At 41.7% G+C, this 24486-nt stretch overlaps 2 protein-coding genes and 2 non-coding genes across 4 annotated transcripts in view; all 4 read left to right on the plus strand.

Annotated features, from left to right (window-relative positions):
• The first annotated feature begins 313 nt into the window (after window positions 1–313).
• Window positions 314–3385, plus strand: RPL27A (ribosomal protein L27a). The gene is made up of 5 exons (XM_072338818.1): window positions 314–691; window positions 987–1050; window positions 1335–1410; window positions 2029–2203; window positions 3205–3385. The coding sequence occupies exons 1-5, from the start codon at window positions 689–691 to the stop codon at window positions 3331–3333; spliced, it is 447 nt and encodes a 148-aa protein (XP_072194919.1). The 5' UTR covers window positions 314–688; the 3' UTR covers window positions 3334–3385.
• LOC140253669 (small nucleolar RNA SNORA3/SNORA45 family) lies at window positions 1748–1881 on the plus strand. Its single transcript, XR_011903944.1, has one exon. It is a non-coding gene; the product is annotated as a small nucleolar RNA SNORA3/SNORA45 family (small nucleolar RNA).
• Window positions 2482–2613, plus strand: LOC140253670 (small nucleolar RNA SNORA3/SNORA45 family). The gene has a single exon (XR_011903945.1). It is a non-coding gene; the product is annotated as a small nucleolar RNA SNORA3/SNORA45 family (small nucleolar RNA).
• A 1922-nt stretch (window positions 3386–5307) lies between the features above and the next one.
• Window positions 5308–24486, plus strand: part of TRIM66 (tripartite motif containing 66) — a 38817-nt gene continuing 19638 nt past the window's right edge. The window contains exons 1-9 of the mRNA XM_072338819.1: window positions 5308–5665; window positions 14949–15052; window positions 18269–18416; window positions 19078–19210; window positions 19696–19812; window positions 20678–20792; window positions 21631–21777; window positions 21923–22040; window positions 23365–24254. Coding sequence (XP_072194920.1) covers window positions 5443–5665; window positions 14949–15052; window positions 18269–18416; window positions 19078–19210; window positions 19696–19812; window positions 20678–20792; window positions 21631–21777; window positions 21923–22040; window positions 23365–24254 — 1995 coding nt within the window. The 5' untranslated portion in view covers window positions 5308–5442. The remainder of the gene's footprint in view (window positions 5666–14948; window positions 15053–18268; window positions 18417–19077; window positions 19211–19695; window positions 19813–20677; window positions 20793–21630; window positions 21778–21922; window positions 22041–23364; window positions 24255–24486) is intronic.

The following is a 24486-nucleotide window of genomic DNA, read 5'->3' on the forward strand; positions in this document are numbered from 1 at the left end:
TGGAAGTGCTCTGGAGCCACGGAGCGCTGCGGTGAGTGGACGTGGTGTGGGGAGGGCTGCTGGCTGGGTCAGATGGATCTTAGCGGTCCTTCCAAGCTCCGCGATTCAATGAACCCACGATCACACGGGGTTCAATGACTCGAGGAGAACCAGAACAGCTGCTGGGGGGGGTGGGCGGAGATAAGGTGGTTTGCTTGAGCTTCTGATGAGCTCTCAGCTGCTTTCCATACAGCTTGCTGCTCTTCGGCGTGCACTGCAGCTGGAGCACTGAGCAATGAAAAGCATACGGTATTTCTCTTCATTTGCAGCGCCGCTTCTCCCTGCTGGCTTTGAGGCTCGCGCAATTCCGAACCTGCCAGTGGTTCCGGTTTGCTATCAGCCTCATAGAGCAAAAGCGAGGGTTTATTTACTGAAAAGGTGAAGCCGTTTCCTTTTTGCCTTGCCTCCCTCACACTCGCACGTACACCATGGCTCTGAAGGCGTACATCACATAACCGTGCTCCCCCCTCCCTGCCTGCAGCGCTCCCGAGCACCCCCACACGGCCATTTTGGCGCAGGCTCTCGCGAGACTCGACGTCATCTGCGGGAGCCTCTGCGAAATCTCGCGAGGTCTGGCTGCTCCCGGCAGTGCCTTCCGCAGGTCTCGCGAGCGCTGCGCTCTTTCTCTTCCGTCGCGCACGCTGGCAGGATGGTGAGCGCTGCGGGGCCGCCTCGTCTCGCCGCCCCTCGCTGAGGGACATGGCCGGGAGGGGGGGCGAAATGAGCGGGGCTTTTCCTTGTCCGCGGTCTGCTCGGGATGGAATGGGACGGGTTGGGATGAAATGGGGAGGGCGGCGAGGTGGGGCTGCTCGGGCCTTCCGCCGGCGGGCCCGGGCTCCAATGGCGCCCGAGCACGCGGGTCGCTGGGCGGGTGGGGCCGCCTCGTTCCGCTGGCGGCCGTGCTGCTCACCGCCGTGCTGCTCACCGCCGATCTCGCTCCCTCGCAGCCTTCCAGACTGCGGAAGACCAGGAAGCTGAGGGGACACGTCAGCCACGGGCATGGCCGCGTCGGTGAGTGGGGGCGGCCGAGGGGCTGTGTACTACGGGAGAGCGGTACCGGGTTCTGCGGGGTGAGCTGGGTACATACGGCCTGAGAACTGGGCTGGGTTGGCTTCTTACACGTGCGGGTAAATGCTGTGCCTTCTCTTGTCTTGAGTATGCAGAGGACGGTGTAAGACTGCAGACGTTGGAGTCATTAGCTAAAGTTGGCACTTAATTGTGACCCTAAGTTCAAGCATTGTTGTGACAATTGTGTTTCATATTTTTGCTGTAACAGGTTGAATTTTTCTTTTTAGGCAAACACAGGAAGCATCCTGGAGGCCGTGGTAACGCTGGTGGTATGCACCATCACAGGATTAACTTTGATAAATAGTAAGCGAACATTTCAAGTTTATACTAACAAAAAATGCACCTTTCTGAGGTAGAAGCAATTACATTTTATATGTGAACCATTGAACTTAAATACAATCCCTTGTATCTTTTTTTTTTTTTTTCCTAACACAGATCCATGTCCTCATTTTATCTAAACTCCAAGGCCTTTCTTAAATTGGGCATCTTGTAAACTCAGTAAATTGGACTGAAGTTGCTGGTTGCGGTGCTGTCCTGCTAACAGATGCACACCCAAAGTGTTTCGTGAATTGAAAATGTTACATAAATGAAAGCTGCTGTTTAGCTGCCTGCCATAGGGTGTGAGCGTTATTGTGTTAATGCCGAGACTAGAGTCACGTCTGGACAGTGCCTGTTGTCCCGATGTGCTAAAGTACTCGAATAGTAATCACTGATCTATATTCACTGGCTGTGAGCATTCTTGTCTCTCGGTCAGTCACCGGATTAGTGACAGGAGCTCTGGAGCTCCTTGTGCAGTGCAGTCTTGTCTGCATTCACTGAGCTGATTTTCACCAGTAAAGATCCTTGTTTCAGTGTTAAAATCCTACCTGTTCAGGATGAATTAAAAGCGTGATCTAACAAGAAACGTGTTTTCGTTCACAGTCACCCTGGCTACTTTGGAAAAGTAGGCATGAGGCACTATCACTTGAAGAGAAACCAAAAGTTCTGTCCCACTGTCAATTTGGATAAACTATGGACCCTTGTAACTGAACAGACAAGACTCAATTATGCAAAAAACCCGGCTGGAATGGCCCCAGTCATCGATGTTGTGCGCTCAGTAAGTTTCTGCTGAGATTCAACTCTGCAGTTCCTGCTCGTTTAACATGTAACCTGGGTTTGTGTCTCAGAACAAAAGGGTAAACTGCAAATGAATTGCAGTGCCTGAATGTTTGTAAACCTGCAGTTGTGTGTCTTAGCATACCAGTAGGTAAAGTAGTGCTTATGGTGTTAGTGTAAGAACGACTGCCCTTGTTTTGGAAGGTGGCAGAAGGTTGTTTAATCACCAAAGGTGCATAAAACGTGATAGTGCTGTTCTCACTTAGAGAAACCCAAAACACTGAGAATAGAGTCACATCTTTACATGTTCTGTTGTTCTGGTGTGCTATCGTTCTCAGATATAAAATACTGATCCTCATTCACTGGCTAAGATACCTCATATCTTAGTCAGCCACCAAATCAGTGACAGTAACTACCTTGTCGAGCAGGTATGCTCTGCATCTCACATGCCTCTTTGTTGGCCAGTTGTGCCACTTCTAACAGGCTGTGACTTTAAAGGCTGTAGTAATAACTGGCCTCATACCACCATTGTCCTTGTAGTGCAAAGGACTCCTGTGAAATGAGGGGATTCCAGCAGAGGGCTGATGTAAAGAGTGTGGGTCAGATGTAACTGGGTAGTAGTTAGCCGTAGCAGCGCAGCCAGCTGCTCTGTCCTTCGGTAAAGTGGGAAGTGGTTGGCAGCTTCTTTACAGGACTCAGCAGTGTTTTCTGTATGTGGCTTTGGGAAGATAACGGCTTCAGATGTTCTAAGTTAATGAATAAGTGTAATCACCTCGTAGTTTCTACTTCTCTGAACAAATGCAACTGCACTAGCTCATGCAGGATGTATTTTGCCAACTTTTACCAGTCTTATATTAAGAGATGGATGAGGAATGAGGTCACAGTGATGATCATAGTACTGGTTTTTACTTGCGTGTGCTGAAAGATAGAATGGAAGCGCCTGGAAATGGATGGCAAACACTAAATGTTGTCTTTTTTGTTGTTTTCCTTTAATCTTTCTAGGGTTACTACAAAGTCCTGGGCAAGGGCAAGCTGCCCAAACAGCCTGTCATTGTGAAAGCAAAGTTCTTCAGTCGAAGAGCAGAGGAGAAGATCAAAGAAGTTGGTGGTGCCTGTGTGCTTGTGGCATAAAGGCCTTTGTTTTATTCAAGCTTTTTGAATAAAGACCAATATGTAAAATGTGTTGATTTATAGAATTTTATGACTTTATTTTTTTTTTTACTTGCCCTATGCTGTTCGTGTTAAGTCTTGTCTGTATAGTTATTTCTGGCTGCTCTGTGTAGTGGTTTGATGCTTATAGTGATTTGAAACTGCCTGATTACAGTGCCAGTGTTTGGCACTTGAAGAAGTACCTCCTATGTTATCTTCACAAAGTAGCAATGTACTTTGGCTACCCTTTTTGCCAGGCTTCTCTTGCTTTAAGGAGCTACCACAACCCACTCTCCCTCTGAGGGTTGGGCAGCTGTTGGGCACGAGCTTGGGGCTACAGTGCCTCAGGGTGACACAGCAATCAGGCTCAGTCCTTCATGTGTAGGCTTGGGCTGGTTTTGCTGCCTGGTCACTCTAGAGCCTATTATCTCCCAAATAGTCCAGAACATCTGGGGAATGTTTGGAGGATAAGAGGCTGGAGTAAGTTGTAACTTCACTGCTTTTTACCACCTGTTTTCATGGATGTGACTAAATTCACACCTTCTGTTTCTGTGGAAGGTCATCAAATGTTTGGAAATTTGAGTCCTTGCGTGGTGATAGGCAAGGAAAAAACTTGTTTCCCCTCATTTATGCTGTGCTGTGCTGCCCTAATGATATTTGCCTCTGAAAAATGAGCTTGTGTAATGGCCAGACATGCGGTGGATTCTGGAGACACTCTAGATCAGGCTGGAGGGGCTTTGGGCACCTGATTGAGCTGCAGATGTCCCTACTCACTGCTGGGGGGTTGGACTACATGGCCTTAAAAGAGTCCCTCCCAACTCAAATGATTCTGTAGTTCTATTCTGTAAATAAGAGCTTTTGTAGCATCTGTTAATTAAAGTACAGGTACAGTCACCACAGCTCATTTCCAAACAGACTAGTTGTTTTGATGCTGCAGTTGTGTTTCAGTGGTAAGGTTTGAATTCGTTGAAGTGCATTCAGTAATGTTGATGGATATCTACCTTTTCTTAGGTGTTGGTCTTTGGTACGAAGTATGATACGGGCTTACGGTCCACTTTTTCTAAAGTAGTTTTTGACTAGTGATGATTTCAGGATGCAATACTTTAAAAACAGGATCGATAAAACCAGAGCAACTCTTTGTGAACTTCTGAGACCTCTTCTGTGATGGGGAGATCTGGAGACAGATGCAAGTTTGTACTGCTGGCAGCAAGGCCACCATGCCAAGGTGGTGGGCAGCCACGGGGGGCTCCAGCCCCACCTGGGGGTTCAGTCAGCCAGAGGGCTGCTCCCAAAGGAGATGAGACTGCTTGCTTTTCCTTCTCAGATGCAACTTGCAAAAGTTTCTCATTGCAGGCTGTATCTGGACATCTCTGCATTTGAAAATCAAGGATGGTACATGATGTGCAGTACTCAGTTCACCTTGAGGAGCTTAGGATGGAAGAGGAAATGCTGTCCTGCTTGCAGAATGTTCCAGTTCGGTCTATAGCCTGATTTGTGTTTATCTGGACAGGTGAAATTTGATCACTGCAAAGTGCATTTTATTAGATTTCTAAGAAGAAGCTCAGCAGAAGTTATGTTACCTCCATCAAGGCAGCTTTCTAATGGGTATTGCTGAAATGGTGGAGGTATGATCAGTTACGGTTGTATTTGTTTGCTTTACCTGCAAGCTCTAAAATACCAAGGTGAAATTATAAAAGCAATCAGAGAGTATCATCATATTTTAATGCACGGTTTCAGTGCTTCTAGCAGGAAATGTACAGCATGTGACAGTTCAGCCCGATATCAGCTTTGTGAGGAGATCGATAGAACAGATTACTTTGTTTTTTTACAAAGGCTGCAAGTGCTATAGAGAGAGCGGGATCATGGTTTGTAAACCTGAAACCACACTTTCCTGCACAACAATCTGCAAAGATATTCTTTTTTGTTGGTTTTATTTTGTGTGTGTGTAAAGCTGGTTATGTGATTTTTTAGCTGCAAGGAACTTCCTCTTTCTTCAAAGGGACCGAGTGTTGTTTCTGAGGATGTGCATCCCACTGCTGCCTTCTGGTTTGCACTTGAGCGACCAAGTGTTCTGTGAAGCGAGGGGCTGCCATGAGCCATTTTGTGACACTTCATGGTTTTGATGTCAAACCTCAGCCAACGGAGGCAGTGGAGCCCCTGGATGTGCTGAGGAAATGCTTGGTGTGCAAATGGGATCTGTGCAGGAGAGACCCCAGGATGCTGCCGTGCCTTCACTCCTTCTGTAAGGACTGCCTTCCAGAGCTGATTCAAGGATACAGCTCCATTTCCACTGGGCATCAAGTTCTATATGAAGGTAACGTTTACGAACTTCAGATTGACTTAGGTGCTTTGTAATACAGTATTATAAACATAGATGGCTTGTGAAACACTTCTATGTAGCTGCTTTGAAAGAATAAGCTAGGAGACTCGAGGTGTGTATGAGAAAGGAGTGGACTAAGGAAAACTTCCTTCAGCACGTTCTCAATCCAGCAGCACTGCTTTGAATAGAAATGATGCAGACAGGCAACAGTTATGTTTTCCAGAAGTGCCTTGCTTTCATTTACCAAGCGTGACTTTATATTTGCTTTGCTTAAAACATACAATGAAGTGCAAGAAAGTAGTTGCTAGGCTGCATTAATATTTAAGCTTTTGGACACGCTGGGCTTCTCTGTGGTGGTGGTTGTGGTTAGAGTTGATATACCTTCTCCCTCTCCTGCCCCTGCAATCACCACAGCAAACACTGACATTTTTTGCTCTTAATGGAGGGCACAGCAATTGTTATTAGAATATGGGTATTGTGGTGCACTGAAACTCTGCTCTTCCCTTCCGTTCTCGTTTTAAGTGTGGTTTCACTCTATCTGAGCACTTATGACTGAGGGATACGCTGTACTCACCCTAACAAATTGCCTGAAGCTGGCTAGGACAAGAAGCATTCTGGGCTTTGTAGCTTTTGCGGTGCTGAAATTCTTTGTACAGTTTCTTGTGATGCTGTTAACAGAAAATACGTAACTTTTTTTTTTTTGGATTGAAAAGGGACTTCCATCTCAGAACGCAGTCATTTTAACTGAATGACGCTTAATTACCATGGGGAAGCATTCCAAACTCATTACTAATTTATAAGGAGAGCAAAGGCTCATAGATTGCTTATATTTCCACAGGCTTTGAACTCTAGATGAATAAATCACATCGTTTATTATCTCTTCCAAAGCAGATTTTAGAAACATGCAGGAATAGAAGATACTTTCCCTAAGGTGATGATAATCTGCACTGATGCGATAATACAAACTAGAAACGTTCAGGTTTGAGAACAAATGGAAATAGTGCTAGGAGATGACTGCTGAAAAGCTGGCAGAACACAGAAGAGAAAGGAGAAGGGAATAGCTAAATGGCAAAGGAGAAAGGCTGTTCGTGGGAGGATGCAGACAGGAAAAGGCATAAAGGTAGGAGAAGCAGACAGAGCAAAGCAGTCATTTCCAGGAAATGCCTCCTTGAAATTGTAATGCCCAGTCGCACCAGGCTTTAGCTGTCAGGGATCTCTTTTGTAGTAGAGTGATGTTGAAAACAACCAATACATTATATTTTTGTGTGCTCGTTTGACATCTATTTTGTTCCTCTATCCTTGTTTTTGTGTGCAAAGTGGAGAAAGGAATTTATGCTGCTTGATGATCTTAGATGAAGTGCAGCTGGGGGTTCTCGTGAGTCATTAAAATATTAGATGTTTAATTGGGCACCTAAGAGTGGGTTGGGAAGTACTTGTCTGTGGCAGACTGGAAGAAAGACTGGTCCACTTCTGTATTCTTGATGCTTCCCTGTTTACTTCCTCACTCACTTGTAGTTGGGAGACTTCAATGGGACAGAGCAAGATCAGAGAAATGGTTGAGGAAAGAAGTGATGCAAAATGATGACCCACTGTAAATAAAGTGAGACACCAGGTGCAAAGACTCTGTTCATATATAAGCAACAAGAGCAGCAAAACCAAAACATTTGTGTCTCTTCAATCAGGGACTGAAACTGCAACCACTGTGAGCCAGCCAGGATACATTTGTGAAATCCTCTGATGGCATGACACCGGATATTGCTTATCTTATATGCACTCTTGCTGATTTATAGGTAGTACAATACCAACCCAGTTTGCATTGTGAGAGTATATATATGCGCTGATGATGGTCTCTAAACATAATAACAGTGAAACCATTTCAGCTAAGTGTGAAATATTGCCTGTAGGAAAAATGCATTTCTTACTTACTGTAAATTCTTTAAGCAAAACATAAGAATGGAAAAAATGAATAAATCTCCATGTGAAGTCAGTCTGAGATTTGGTACAAATGCATACTTCAATCTGTGGGTTTCAGTATGTCATATTACAAGCAGTTCTAAGTACTAAAACATAAAGATGTTTTCTAGTTGATTGTTGTTAGTATTAAGATGATGAAGAGACGTAGATAAGAGGTCCTGACCTTTGATCTTTGCAAATGTGGCTCCAACAGGTGCTTCTGTTGTGCAGAGGATTTTAAGATGGTTGGTTTGCACTTCCCTTGTTTTTTTCCTCCTCCCTTCACGTGAAAAAGGATTGTATATTTTATTCTCCTCTAGAGAATCCACATGATTTGTGCTTCCAGTCTGTGTGGTGCATGAGATGGAACAGATATAAAAAGTGGGGCTGCGAATGAGAAGGGGGATCTTCCATCTCAGCAGACCAAGGAATTTTATCTCTGGTGATTTTCCCAGGCTTCTGCATAAATTCTAGCTGTGAAAACTGCCACTCTCAGTGCAATGTGAAAACATACAGTTGGATCTTGTCCACTGTCCACACTTGTTGACAGGAGCTTTCTGTGAGCAACCAAGGGTCCAAGATCCTTGCTCAAATGCCAGCTGATGTGACCGGGTTGCATGTTAGAGAAATGCGAACTGGACAGATAAAATAAGAGAAAATAGAGTATAAAAGAAATGCAACTTCAGCTGATGACACATCAGCTTGCTGTGTTCCATTATTGCTGGCTGAAAATACATGGTTTTGCTTATCTTATAAGAGAGATGTTCTGTATAACTGCAGATTCCCCATTGCGAAGGCCTTTCAGTGAGGCACATCCAACACTTGGCCAAGCATTTGCCATACTTGCATTTACTATCCTCAGAGGGATCTTCAAGATGTTGCTTTAAGGACGTCGAGCTCTGACTCTGTTGGCTCTAGACTTACTTTCACAGTGATATTTTGGCATAAGGAGTATGGTATGCTGGCATAAGAGAGGACTCCAGGCACCAGCGAAGTGCCCTATCTTATACTATATCTGTGTGTAAGACAAAATGCTCTTCTGCTGAGTTCTGTGGTCCACATTTAGGCTTGGAGTGGAGCATCATTTGGACTTCTTGGTGTAACAGCTGTTCTGAGTTGATGACCAAGATAACACTGTTTTGGTGCAATCACATAAGGCAAGTGATGCAATGCATCGCTCCTATTAGTTCTGAAGGAGAACACAGACTTGCTTTAATTAGATCCACTTAACACTAAATATGTCTTTCCTTTCTAAAAAAGGGAAGTAAAAAGGTTATTCCAAAGTGGGCACTCTTGAAAATATATTGATTTAGTCATCCTAAAATGTGTTTAAGGTTACTCATCCCTTCTCACGTGCTTGTTCAGATGCCTGATCCAAAGGGCAAGTGAAACAGCGGGGGGCTAGTTACATAAATCTGAAGCTGGAGAGCAGGAGGTTGTCCTCAGAACTGTTTCCTATAACCTGTAATTGGGTCTCCAAGGAAGCGTAAATTACGCCTGCAGCTTGAGCTGTAGTTGATGCTCTGTGAGAATAATTATTCTGCTGATTGCTGGAGGAAAAAGAGCGGAGCAGTAGGTGTGGCATGCAGCCAGACAGTATGAACGCAGTGTGTGTGATAGCTCCACTGTTTGTTACTTTATGCTAATCAATTCTTAGGGCAATAATAGGTGAATTATCTGCGCTGGTTCATTTCCCAGACTACCAGCTTAAGGGCTCTTCCTGTTCAAACCTGACTAGACTGGAGGACCTTGAAACAAGTCTGTGAACCAAGGCTCTAGGTACTGAAAGGGTCTTTCTACTTCATTTGTATACATGCTGCAGACACTAATTTGCACTTACAGGAACTTACTGCAAATATTCTTCTCTGTCACTTACAAATTAGATTACTGCACAGAGGTGGACGGTGACTCTACCACCTCTCTTTGGAGTCCATTCCAGCAGCCAATGGAACTCTTTCAGAGAAGAAATTTTTGCTAATATCCTGTCCATGTACTTTTCCCTTACACAGAAATGAAACTGCTTTGGGGTGTGAGTGACCTGCCCTGCAAGAAGTTAGGGCTTGAATGGTATATGCCTGAGTGGGCTTTGGTGGCAGAGCTCTGTTGTTATCCAAAATCAGCTGTCAGGAAATCCCAGGTATGGGGTTAGAATGTTAAGTTGGGTGTTTGCGTCTGACTACTGGATCCACTGTCTCTGAATTTTCCCCTACTTACTGTGTAGATATAGTTGGAAAGATGGAGATGTAGGAGTACATCTTCACATTCCTTTGGTGATGGAGGTTCCTGGGAGTCTGTTCAATGCAGTCTTCAGCGATTGCTCAGTACTACCTGATAGCTCAGATACGCCGGGAACAGCTCACCTCAGTTTTTTCCTGTGTATCATTCTGAAATGAGGTTTTATCCTGCTTGTCACAGTGACAGGGCACACAAATCCAGTGTGAGTATCCTTGCTAGCCTTCATAAATGCATGCCCACCTCATTAGTAGCTAAGTGTGATGTTGCAAATAGTGATTTCAGCAGATTAAGAGCTGGTAGTAATGAACTTCTGAGAAAACAGCTTATGCAAATGTTGCTATCTCCTTCCTACCAGTAGAGTTACATGGAAACTCTGTGAAGTTTATGACAACAGCTCTTTGGTTTTTTTCTACCTCGAGAGATTTTGATAGCAATAATGGCTCTCATTTGGGCATCATGATTGCATCATAACAGGATTTGCCTCCCAGTCACTTAATGTATGAACTCTGTTGTTTGAATGCAGTAATTCCACGTTGGATTGCTATTTAGATCCAGAAGTTGCATCATTCTCATACGTACAAACAGTGAATCTCCAGGGCTCCTGGCTACTCTTCTGTTCACCCACAGTGTGTAATAATAACATATGTAAGTGAGCTGTCTGCAAGGTACAGATTCTTCAAACAAGCAAACGCTGCTTTTTAGAGGCAGCGGTTATGAAGTAAAGCAGGAAAAACATAGGGAATGGTCTGTGAAGTGTACCACGGAGTGAATGGTATGATGAGACCTGCTGCTACCTGAATCTGGAAAAGCTCTACTCTTTATTCCTGCACACTGGCTCCAGGTTATTCTGAGGACTAGGAGAAGACTCAGGCAAAAGAAGAAGGAGGACGCTATTCATTTCATCTGTGGGGTTTTTAGCTCTCTTCTTCAGGAAAAATACAACCAAGGCAACTTAATGCAGCACTGAATGAATCTCAGGAAGGCCAGAGAAAAATCCCATGCAGTTCGTAGTGGACCAGAACATCTCTCTGCCCTGTTGATTCATTAGCATTTCTCACTGAGGAGGGGAGAGCAGCACCAGGTACTCTGCCGCTTCCACCTGCAAAGCCTGATCCCAGGGAGCACACTGCATGCGGTTGTGCTTAATACTCCTCTGCTCCTGATGCAAGTGATTTGATGTATAGCTAAGTGACTGGCTATCCTGAGAACAGGTAAGGGGTTTCTAGGAAGTCATACTTTACTGGTGATTTGTACTGCAAGCATAAACACAACACAGCACGCTTGCTTTGTACTGCTGAAGTAGCTGCTGCTTGTGGCTCTTGGTTAACATCTATGTAAGATTTGCTTAATTTCAGAATAGTTGCTTCACAAATCATTCTGTAGTGCATTTATCATGCCAAATTTTTATTAGAGAATTTACACTGAGAAAAGCCGTGAATTTCCAGGGAACACATGTTAAATGGAAAAGGCGTGAAAGGAGAAGTAAAATTGGATGAACCATTATGATCTTTAGTGCTTCTACGTTCAGGGAGTCCTTCCTCTGTGCTTTTAGTGGAGTCTGAAGCATAAAATCCAGTATCAGGAGATGTGAAAAGGTGCTTGCTGGCTTGTTCTTTTATGAGTAGGAAACTACTTCCAGTGCAGCACTGCCATCGTGTTTCCATTATTTTGTCTGTTAACTTATAGTGTTTATTCTGTCTTAGATTAGAGATGATTGTAATTCAAAGTTATTTGGCTATTTCAGGCATACCATCAAAGCAACCATTTGGTGGTCTGCAGTGGTGATTCTGACGGTGTTTGACCTGTTTGTGTGGGACTTGATCTGTGCAAGTAGCAAAACTAAAATCTAAAATATGGGGGAAAACTGTACCATAGCATGCTGGGCATTGCTTTTAGATATCCTTGGGTATTAATCAGCAGTAGCATCACGTACCCCTGAAATCTTCATGGTTTTAAACTCCTCAATAAGATTAGTATGCATAAGGAGGCTTTTGTGCAGAACTAATAGCCACACATGAAAAATATGTTTTCTTCAAGTGGAAAGTATTGAAGTTTTCTTTAAAGAACATTAAAAACATGATATTGCCTGTTCTTAAATTGATACATTCTTTATATGCAGTATTTTATACTTTGCTGGTTTGAAACAGATTAGCACAATTTAAAGTTCATGTGCAGTAGCCTGAGGCCACGAGCATTACATTAAATATCATTCAATCGGTATAATTGATTTAACATTCTGTACTAACTGGGTAGCGTTGAAGTGTAATATGTAACTTCAATATCAACTTCTTTTTAACCTTATGTGGAGGATTGACAGAAGTTGCCCTTGCTGCAGTAATGTCCTGAGTGCTACCTTTGTTTTCCAGTAAGCTGCTGCTCCCAGAAATGCTGGTGTGCTCACCTGTGTGGTGTATTAGTGAAGGAACAGCTGTGATGGCCACACACCATTTCCTTCAGAAAATAACCCTCTGAGAATTAGGTCAGTTTGTGGCACATTATGTAGCTCAGTATGGAGGCTTTATCTCTGTGTTAACCAGATCAAGAGCTGTCACTGTTTGGGCAACTTCTGTTACAGGTGTAAGAAACTGGTTTGAGGTCTCAAAGGGCTAGTGGCAATTCCCTGCGAAGTCACTAGATGGTTTCCAATCAGCTGCACCAAGAATTAGAGCATGTCCCATGAGACTTATTTGAGAGGCTGCTTGCAAAGCAGGTATTTTGCTTCCAGCTTATCAATCAAAATGTATTTGCCTCTTTATTTCCGTGACTGTATTGCTTTGTAAGATGCTCATGTGGAAACTTGTCCAGTTTCACCTTCTAGGAACTAGTGCTGCAATTCCCTGGCACTTGCAGTGCACACCATTTGCAAAGAGTTGGGGGCACTGTCTGGATGCTGCGTCTTGTCTTCAGTACTGCAATGCTCCTGCTGTTCTATTTCTCCAGAGAACCGAGCTTTTAATGGAATGTTTAAAAGACACAGAATCATTATTTGGGAAAGCATGAGGTGGTTACTCTGTGACTGATACAAAAGCATTCTGTTGTCCTGGGGTGTAACATATGAAGGTGATTAACTATAAAGATTGTGGGTGAATAAGATAACCTTTTAGCTGTGCTCCTTATATTAAGGATGCAAAGGAGAGGAAGGGGTTGAAAGACTTCTGCAGCAATTGTGAGCATCTTTATCAGATGGGTTTCTAGCCTCTTTGTAGCTCTGTCATTAGAACACTCTTGGATGAGGCTCAGGTTCCATTCCCAGGGGATGAACACAGCGCTGGCAATTGCTTGCATTGCCCTTTCCCTTGGGATGCCTGGTATCTGAGTAGCACGGCCACCTGAGGGCTCATGTGTACAAGAACATCGATGTACAAAATGCATGGTGAAACAAGAGTGAGGCAGGCAGCACTCTGCTACCTGAATCCCCAAATCACAATTGGGTTGTAAAGGCAACTTTGGAAAATAGCAGGCAATTTACTTTTGCTTTTCTTACAGTGATAAGACTAAAAAGGCCTAAACCTTGTTGCAGCGATTCTCTGTAACAAGTCCTCCTTCATAGCACATGCAATGGAACTTGGTGTTTTTTCAAAGCATTATGAAAGAAAGTGAACACAGTCAGGTATCTGACTACAGATAGATTCTATCGGAAGCAGTGATGTAGAAAGGGTTTGTGGTTTGCATGTCTCTGATAACGTGATGTCCTGTTGTTAAAAAAGCAGTAGCCCAGGTCTGAAAATGAAGGGCAGGCAGGGTTAGAACTGTGCTTCTGGTCAGTGATCACAGGAGCTGTACCACAAGGGCAGGTAACACCAAGCATCTGGATAACATCAGCATCTCTGCAGAACACCTCATGTGAAAACTAATAGGCAACTTCAGATTAAATTAGTCTACAAGCCACTCTCCTTATTTAAAAGTAATTCTAGTGAAGAAAAGAGAACATCAAACAGTGTCAGTCTAGTAGAAAGTTTTAATTGATCTTTCTTTTAAGAACTTGCCTTAGTGAGCTGGTGTCGGATAGCCATGGAAAATGTTGCTATTTGTTATCATCAGTGATCACTTGGTCACCAGGTGAGAGTAGCTTTGAAATTTTGTTCTCAATAGAATGGAAAGAGTTAGATTTCAAAAAAAGATCTGACAAGGTAAAAAGAGGCCGACACCACAACCTCTAGAGGTAGTTTGCTGAAACATGATTGAAACATGCACTTCCCTTTTCAAAAAAGTGCTAGATCATCTAGCAAAATATGAATGCTAGCCCCAGAACATGGCGATGAAGTAACTGCATGACTGCATCTCTGCTAGGGACAATTTCTTGAGCTGCAGTGTCAGTTCCCAGCCCAGGCTAACACAGGGATTTATCCCAGTTGTGTATTAGGTAATGGAGGTGGAGCTAGGTTTCTCATGTTGCTCACATTGCATTCTTTGCTTCAGGAATGTCAGTAGAACATGGCCCAGTGTCTTTTTGTCACTTGTGGATTTGTAGTAGTTGCCTTGTAATTCTGATTCATATTGTTGAAACTTTTTTTTTAACTTTATTCTGATTTTTTGCTTCTGTTAACAGCTTGTTACTTCTCTATGGCTTTGGTTGGATAACATGGCATACTGTAAAAGTGGTAGGAGGTGGTATGTGTTTTATGCTCTGGTGTACCTCTGATAATGCAAAGCTGGTTTAGAAGAGTGATAGCTAGTATCAGAAAGCACAGGTATGTCTGTGACAGCAGTGTGTGGCTTAAAATGTAACTCAGTTTTTGTCAAAGTTGGAAGCCATGATAAATTCATGGCAATTTGGACTTGTGGATATTGTTAATAAATACTGAGATAAATCAATAAATCACCTGAACTGTGATGTGTACTTCTAGGGATTTTGTTGTTTTGGTTTTCTTTCCACATGTAGTTCACTGGATCTAGGCACAAGTATCTTTAAGGCTTGAAGAATGCAACAGTTTCCTGCAGCTAAGTGTTGGTGTGATATTAAAAAAAAAAAAAAAAAGAGAGAACAAAAAGGCCAGCAATACCTAAGTGTGGTTTCTGTCATTTCCTGGTTCACATTGCTGGTGTGCACTGTTGTATTTGTGTTTGTGTTTTCTTTTTTTAAATATAGGTATTCTTTCCTGCCTGGTGTGCAAACAGACCTGTTTTGCAAGAGATGTAGTTGAAAATTGCTTTCTCAAGGATTTTCCCACTGCAAATGCAGCTATGGCAAAGGTGAGTGAAAACCACTCTGTAGGGTGCCTTGGGAGTTGTTAAAACACTCCCAGACTGACACTGTTTGACAAACAGAGCACATCATGTTGAACAACAGAATCTCATGTTTTGCTTCTGCAGACTGTAAGTACATCACTGCCATGGATGGGCTTCCTGCCTTCATAGTACTCTTCTAACTTTATTTGAAGATTGCCCTTGACTGTAATTAAAAAAAATATACTGATGCTAGTGATGTAGACTGAATCTGTGACAATTTATTGTGTATATTGTTATTATAATTATTGCTTACACATGTAATTACTATGTATATATTATATATTCTGTAGAAGATAATGGATTTCTTGGGTTCATTATCCCCTCTCAGCTCTCCACACAAAGTAAACAGAAACAAAGGCTATTGGATGAATGGTTACACCAAGATTACCCATTAGATCCCATGGGAGATTACCATTTTCTGACTGTTTTAATGATAAAAGAAGTCAGGTTGTATTTCAGTGTTTTTTGAGGGAATGGATGTAAAACACTGATTGGAATACTTTTTCAATAATATGTGATGGAATATCCACCTTTCTACTCCTCTAAACCCTCTGTGGGTGCAGCAACAATGTGTCAGTTCTGCCCTGTGCAGAAGGATTCTGACCTCTTTATGTGAGAGAGTGACCCATTGATAAAGTTGCAAGCAAGTTCTGATGGGCCGTACAGCTTCTCTGTCAATCATTTCCATGTTCCATTTTCTCCATTTTTAAAATGGAAAGAACATGTAATCTCATCCATGGGGTCCTCTAGGGGAATTCAGAAATCAAGGTGAGCAGAGTGTGTGGTCATCTACAGATCTAAGGTGCTTGTAGAGCGCAATGTAACTTTAAAACAGCATAATATATTCACATATTCTCTGAAAAGAGCTAAATTCAGAGGATACTGTTGAATATGTAGAATGACCTTATTGTAATGGGATTTCTTAATTACTATGACTCACTTCATTTACCTTTCAATGAGAGTTGGTATAGAAAGGAAATCAAATGAGAAAATCTATTATCTAGATTGGTTTTTTAGACTATTTAAAAGAACATGCTTTCCCCCCTCCTTTCCCCTTCCCATTCTGTAACCCCTTAGGAGTCCTGTGAGCAGTTCAGTAAAGCAGAATTCTCACTGGCCGTACCCCAGAGGGACACGGGTACCTTCTAATAGATTTTCACTTTCTTCCTTTTTATTGACATTGACATGACAGAAAGCCTTGCTTACCATTCTTTAAACCCCCTCCTCTTAAAACTAGAGCCATGTTCTTACTATCTATGGTATAAAAGGGAGAAGTACCAACTCATCCAACTGAAGCACAGCTCAGCAGCCATCACTTTCTTAACTTACCTGATGTTCAAATAGGAATCTGTCAAGGTGGTGTGTTTGGTTGCAAGTTGTTTTTCAGTGAGTGAGACAAAAATGATAGAACTTGCTACCTACCAGCTGCAGAGATTTCAAAGGTATGCAGTTCAAAGCTTCTTGCTGAAAAGACCATTTCTATGTCATTAAACAACCTAATTCTGGGAGGTGCCTATGCAGCCCCACTGAACAGAATGGTAAAATTCAAACCAATAATAACAGCTTTTTTTTGTTCCTCTTGTGGTGAAGTAAAATCTTTAAGCCAATCTTGAGTCTCAGAGCGAGGTGGATATGGGCATTCCACTTAATGTTGATACTGTGGTTTAACACCAAGAAGGCAAACACAGAAAGAGCTGTAATTGTTCTTCCCTTAGGATTTCTAAGGCCATTCTCTGAGACGCAGCAAAGGGAATATGTATATATTTTAATTCATTGGGGCCTACGTGCTGAATGAATGCTGCTATATACATCTCTCTGTATTTCCCATCAGAGTAGCTGGGGTCCAGTTGTAACAAGCCATATCGAAGGTAAGCTGATGGACAATGGGAGAGATGCCATAGAATGTCCCTTTGGCATCTATTAGCTGCCTTAGAAGCTGTGATAGTAGTAGTAATATTCAGGAGCTATGTGTAACTAGAGTAGATATTTTGTAACTGCATACATTGTGTTTGCATCTGATGATAAACCGGTGGCAAAGCTTTTATGCTTTGATGGTATAATTAAATCACTGTCTTCACTTTGACCATTAGTACGTTAGCATTAAGAGTTTTCAAATAAGGTATTTTATGCCTTGTGCAAATCCTTTTTAAGTAAGTGAGAAGTCATTACATTCTTGAAATAACTCCTCAGTTCATTCTGGATGACAAAGGAATCAAATCACCCAGTTCAATTACATGCTGCTTTATTCATGTCACCATTAGGGACAGTTCCAGACAACATGGCCTATATAACAAAAGGTGGTTCCTACACTGTTGCATCAGTAGAGATGATGGTTAGTTACAAGTTTAGGTTCAGCTGATGTCTGTCTTATTTATCCATTTCATCACAGTTGATATCAATATGTAAACTGATCTTGGGTTTGGTCAACTCTTTAGAGAGTAAGGAATAAGTTTTATGTTAAGAACACGTGGGTGTTTCTGTATTATTTTCTGAATTGCATTATTATTGACCTGTTCTACAACTGCACTGTATCACGTCAGTGGTTCATATAATGTTACAACAAATAAACTAATTTAAAGTAAAGCAGTGTAGATTTAGAGTATCACTACTGAAGTTGTTCCAATTTATATATGCAATTTCATGTCAGTGAAAATAAGGAAACATCTTCCTGTCTCTATATACCTACACATATACATATGTGTGTGTGAGGTTTGTGTGCTAGTGATGCATTACATCCACCAGTATAAAAACAGTCAGAGAAAGGTATTACAAATCCCATCAGTCATTTTCAGAAGTACCTTCCCATAGCCCTCCTTAAACTGAAATCAGACAAGTCTTATTTTATAGTCTTGTGGCTCTTCTGGTTCACAAGAAACAAGTCATTGTGGAGATTTATTCTGGCCTCATGTGTGACACAGACCCTGGGGCTTTTGCTGAGTCATTCCCGTGCTTTGTCATAATCACATCTGATTGCACCAGAGCACAGAAAGACAACCAATGTGATTTAAGAGCTTTGGATCTTAATTTTATTTCATTCCCTTTTTCAACAATAACTGAATTCCTAAAATCTCTCAAATCACACTAATCTTAAGAAAAAAAAATAGGAAGCTTACCAGTGCAACTCAGTTTCTGCAGGCTAATTTGTTATCCTTGTGTGTAACTGCACTTTTTTGTTCTTAGAGCTGCTCCATGTGTAAAGAGAGGAGACCTGCTCACAGTCTCTGTACGAGCTGCAATAAGTGGCTGTGCAGCACATGTACAGAAGAACACAGACATGGCAAAGAAACTGGGGACCGCTTCCTGTCTGTATCCCTGAAGGGCTGCACAGGTACTGAGATACTCTTTAATATTTATGTTTTGTCTCATATCAGTTATTCACTTGAAAATGGAGCAGTTGTGGGCTCTGTGAAAGAGACATCATGCTGTGTGAATGAGATTTACATTGTGAAGAGAGATTAGTTGGATTTTCTGTAGCTTTAAGTGTCTGAACTTGCCACAATTAACATTCCACATTATTTGAAAAACTTGGATATTTGTGTTTCATGGAAACAGTCTGTTTCAGATATTTTTCAGTCTGTGGAGTACTGGGCTAGGGTTTGGTGGGCTACCAGACCAGCTGGCCCAGACTCTTCAGTTTCGTTGCCCTTCTCTGGACATGTTCTTGTAGTGAGGAGCAAGATCAGCGCGTTCAAAATCATGGAACAGGTATCCAAAATTGTGGGAGGGATTTAAATGCCATAAGAGTTTAGAGGTCTGATTATTAATTCCTGAGTCTCCTTGATGTGATCAATTTGAAGGAAAACAAAACAAAACACACGCACATACACAAAAATCCTCAAACCAAATTCCTGTGCTTCGTATAATCAAACTGTTGCAAGATCTGAGTCTTCAGAAATAACATCAAGGTCTATAAATTATTAGTTTGAAATTCTTTTGCTGACCTACAATAGCACTTCTGACCAATGACACTGTTGCTTTATGTTCCTCAGTGACTGAAGAAGAGGCAAATGAATTGCCCTTACTTTGTCCAGTGCACACTCAAGAACCACTCAAGCTCTTCTGTGAGACCTGTGATATCCTTACATGCAGCAGCTGCCTGCTGAAAGACCATAAGGAACACAGGTACCAGCCACTGGTTGCTTCATGTCTTTTTCATGATTCTAAAAGCATAGCTAATGCAGATTTAAGACTGTTCCATCTGCATTTCCTATCAACTGAAATCCCAGCATAGTCTAGTTTCATAGCCACAACAAACTCAGATCCATTGCCTTTTGCTTGGACTTTAAAGATAAGGCAAAACTGATCCATGAAAGCTGTGCATCTGGCCCAGATTCCTTAGAGGAGTCTGTGGCTGCAGAGAGGCAAGCCCTACCCGAGGGAAATGAAGAGCAGCAGATGAAGTCTTGTAGTGGGCGGTTGTACTTAACGGCACAATGCTGCAACGGTGACACCAGATCCAACAGTTCACCTCTAACCTATTACAATAGCAGGAAATGTAAATGCATTATTTTAGTTTATAAAAGAAAAAGCAAGACAATAGCTAGTTTTTCAATAGTAATTCAACAATGGAAATGAAAATACAGTGAAAATTTTCCATTCCTTTGCAGGTTCAGACATCTTGATGAAGCTTTGCAAAATCAGAGAGCTATCCTGGAAAATGTTGTAGCTAAAGTGGAAGAGAAAAAAAATGGAATTCAGGTTTCAGCTAAACAGATTGAAGACAGGTAATTGTTCTGCATTTATTTCAGAAAATGAGCTATAAGTTCAAATACTATTTTCACTGAACGCAGGTTACCACAATTAAAAGCAGATACTATACTTTTTCTTTGAGGGTAGGTAAAATCATAGAATCATAGAATCATAGAATTATCCAGGTTGGAAAAGACCTTGAAGATCATCAAGTCCAACCGCAGCCTAACCAGTACCCCATCTCTAAGAAAAAAACAAAAAAAAAAACAAAAAAAAAAAAACAAAAAAAAAAACAAAACAAACAAACAAAAAAAAAAAAACCAACCTCTGCTAAATCATATCCCTGAGTACCACGAATACCAGTATTGTTAATCAAGATTAACAATATGAAATTCATGCTTGAATTATGTCACATTCACAGCATTGTAACACAGGATTCCATAGTCCTTATAAGGCACCTGACAGCTAGCTTCAAAGATTTCTTTGTATCATTTACTGTTTCTGAAGTAGAATTTGAAATAATAGAAATCAGAATTATTTTTAGAATCATAGAATGGCCTGCATGGAAAAGGACCATAATGATCATCCAGTTTCAACCCCCACGCTATGTGCAGGGTCACCAACCACCAGGCCAGGCTGCCCAGAGCCACATCCAGCCTGGCCTTGAATGCCTCCAGGGACTGAAAAATAACTTGCTTCTTCAAGAAATCTCAAAACAAACTGCATTTCCAGTCAAGGCTACTATAAAATGAGAAGGAAGGTGTGGGAGAACTTAGAGGAAATTGTGCAAGTTTCATTGGAGTTCTTTGTCAATATTTAGATCAGTCCTTGTAACAAATACCTAACAAGCACTGAATAAATGATATACCGGTTGGCTCATCTAGTATCTCTTCCCTGCAGGTTGCTTGAAGTAAAACATTTATACAAAAAAGTAGAAAATCAAATAAAAATGGCCAAGATGGTTTTGATAAATGAAATCAATAAACGGGCAAACATCCTTCTTGAACAACTTGAAGTAAGTGAGGCTAGTTTCTTTCATACCTTGGGAAATTAAACTAAATTAAAATTAAATCCCAGAGCCGATGGAAAGAATATAGATTGTGAATGTTATTGTCCCTTTGCTTATGTTTTCAAATACTTTTTTATTGCAGAATTTTATGTGGAATCAATGGTTGACAAGGATTTATGATTAAGTAGCAAAACGTTTGCTTATCATGTTAACCACCCTTTATAATGCAGTTATAGAGAAATATGTGCACAGTTTGTGTACTTAAAAAAAGCATCTTTTGATGCTAATACTTCATTTGTTTAGCACCACACTTTGCATGGTTAAAAAATGATCCTCAGTCTGCTTTCTGTAAAAGATCCTATGGTTTTGACTGTTCAGTTTTTACATGTCCAGTTGAAGATGTGAGGTAGAAATACCTTGAGGGTGGTAATACAGCTTCTGTCTTTGTGGTCCCTGAATCATGAGTTGCTGGAAACTGGAAGGACTTTCTGAGGAAACACTGCATGCTTCCCCTTTGTTGGCATTCTTTCTTAGGTCTTCTCTCTTACGTGTTGTAAGAGATGAGGAAGAGCCCCATGGGCAAATTCAGTCTGACTTCTATGCTTCTCTTGTGCTACATTTTTCAGCTAAGCCAAGACCAGAATACTGTAATCTGTTCCTGACGAAATTGTTTTTCTCCCTGAATTTGGACACGTCTGTTGAATAGAATTTGCTTTGTCTCTATGATTGATGGTTTTGAGATTCTAAATGAGAGCACAAGCGCATGCTGTAACTCCAGTGATTGTGTGCATTGTGTGTGCTCGAGAGATGACAACTATCTCCTACTGTTCCACATTATTAACAGAAAATCACAAATGAAAGGAGGCAGAAACTGGAGCAACAGCTGCAAGGTGTTGTGGTTTTAAGTACACAGGTTGAACACGTGCAGAACTTTGTCAACTGGGCAGTGTGCAGTAAAAACAGCATCCCATTCCTCTTCAGTAAAGAACTGGTAAGAGCAATGCTTATTATCTCAATGAAGTGAAATTATGCAGCTCATGTGATAAATGTTTTAAGGATTTAATGTTTCTCCAATCAAACATTTTTCATGATCTTGTAATTGTTAATAAAATCATAATCCTCTGATTTGTCACCAGATTGTATTTCAGATCCAGCGCTTGCTAGATACAAACTGTAACACAGACATAGCCCCTCCTCTGAAGATCAGATTCTCTTGGGATCCCTCCTACTGGAGTAAGCAACTGTCCAATTTTGGTAAGAACAATATAGTGTTCTTTATTAGGCAAGTGCCCAAGGACAGACAAGACATACATGTACTTTCCCTGAATCAGTCTTCCTTTTCTTTCTAATTGTGCTTTAGGTTCTACCTGCCACAGCCCTGAAGAAATGCTGTCATGACTAAAAACTTTCATGCTGTTCCTCTATTGAAAGGCATCGTTATTTATAACTATTACTCTGTAAACATTGCCTATTAATGTACTCTATAAATGTCATTTTTGTTTGTCTTAGAAAATCACAGTGTAAGAATACAGCTACAAATTTAATCAAAACACTGAGAATGGATAAATTTTAATTAGAATTACATAACGTTCAGCATAATTGGTTACTAAACAGCCTTAAATTTTGCCTGATGCATATGAAATGTGGTTTTGTCCCAGCAAGCAATAACTCTGCAACTACAACACTGTGACCCTGCCAGTCCCATATGGGTCTTTGGCTGAAATGGAGCACTTGCTGTGACACTGATGCTATTTTCTCTGCCTTATCTGGGGACAGCTGATCTCAGCTATGCTTATGCTCTTCAGATCTGTTAGTATCTCAGTGGCCGTGGGACCTGAAAAGTGCTTAAGATGCTTACAATTAATGGGCACAAAGATGGCTTTCAGACACCGACTATGTAATATTGACAGTATTATTTCTATAATGAATGTGCATACTTTCAACTTGTTTCCCACCAGCTATAAATTTTTCAGCTGCTATGAGTTTTTACAGTAAATTCAGATTGGCGGGCAGATCGATGTTATGAAGGGTTGGTTCTCATCCCGTTTTAGGACATTTAAAACTAGGTAAAACAGTTGCAAAAGTATTGTAGGGAATAATTTTCTCTTGGCTAAAATTGTGGAACAGATCAGTTCATAGGTCATTTTTATTTATAGCTTTTATGATTCTTTCTTACATAACATCAATCTATTTTATTTTTCTCACTTTAACCCTGAAAGCAGTCATTTCTACTTCTGCTTATGAATGGGAAAATGTGCTTGTAGCTTAGTGAAGAGTGAAAGTATAAGCCATATACATCAGTTAAAATAATGTGAGTTGAGGGTGGTTTTTCAAAGCATTTGCTGGTATTTCAGCCATGAGTTCCATGGACATCAGTAGGAGTTTAGTGTGATTTTAAATCACTGCAAAGTCCTGAAAAAATTTATCTTGAAGGTATATTGAAGGACTGTTCGGTAGGGTATGAGCCCACTTATATATGAAGATAAAGGAATGGCTATCATTTAGAGTTTTCATTCTGTACATTTGCCAAGATCTTTGGAGAGTAAGTTTGCTGTTATTATTATAATTATTTTTGCAGGAGGTTTCACTATGGAAGGTGGACACACTTCACATTCAGATGTCCTCCTGTATGGAAATGTGCAAGGATTACAGACACCCTTGTTTCATGGGCACCGTTCCCCAGTGTCACAGCTGGAGCCTGTGATTAGCCGGCCACATCAGTTTCCCCCCACCACTCAGTGTCCTGCTCCTGTGTGTTGCTCACACTGCTCCAGTGTACCTCACCCAAACAAAGCTCAGCCTCCTCACCAGAACATAAGCCCCCATCAGCATTTTCGACAACCTCCTGAGCTGCAACATCAGCACTTTCCCCTGCAGTACAGCATGCAGCAATGTGACAAAGAACAAAGGGGTGTTTCCCAGCCTCTGAAGCCAACACAGTCTGGACTAGAGCAGCAGTCAAGGTCTGAGTCAGAGAATGCATCTGGGAGGATGGGAAAGCACTTACCATCCCAGCAGCTGCAGCAGATTGTGCCTCTGGGTTATGCTGTTGTATCACACGAGGCTCAGCAGGTTCACACAAGCCATCCACAGCCATTTCGCTCACAGACTGCTTTGCAGACATCAACTGTGCAAGTGCAGCTTGGCCATCTTCAGAAGATAAAGTCTAACCACGTGCAGCAGCCACCACAGCAGCAGCAGCTGTCTCCAGCATCACCACCACCAAGTCAATATGAGAACACTCACAAACAAGTCGTGCAGCAGAGCCTGGACATAATGCACCACCAGTTGGAACTGGAGGAGATGAAAAAGGATCTGGAGCTTCTTCTCCAAGCCCAAGGACAGTCTAGCTTGCAGCTGAACCAAGCCAAACCACCTCAGCATGTTCAGCAGACCATAGTTGGTCAGATAAATTACATAGTGAGACAACCAGCCCCAGTTCAGCAGCAAATTGAAGATGAAGCACAAGTAAGTTTTAAAAATTCTCTCCTGTTGTTTTTGGTCAGTGCAAGCTCAGAAATGGGGGCACCTTGAAGATTTCATGTAGGTTGAATTTTCTGTTGCATTATCTATGCTAGTAATCAGCTGAAGCTTCATGCCTCACAGTGACATGTCCAAAACTGTATGTAAAGTGCCACGTAAATAACCCAGATCCTGAAGATCTGTCTCTCTACAAGGCAAGCATCAGGTGAGAGGATAA

This window comes from Excalfactoria chinensis, chromosome 5 (genome assembly GCF_039878825.1).
Source record: "Excalfactoria chinensis isolate bCotChi1 chromosome 5, bCotChi1.hap2, whole genome shotgun sequence".
Classification (NCBI taxonomy): Eukaryota; Metazoa; Chordata; class Aves; order Galliformes; family Phasianidae; genus Excalfactoria; species Excalfactoria chinensis.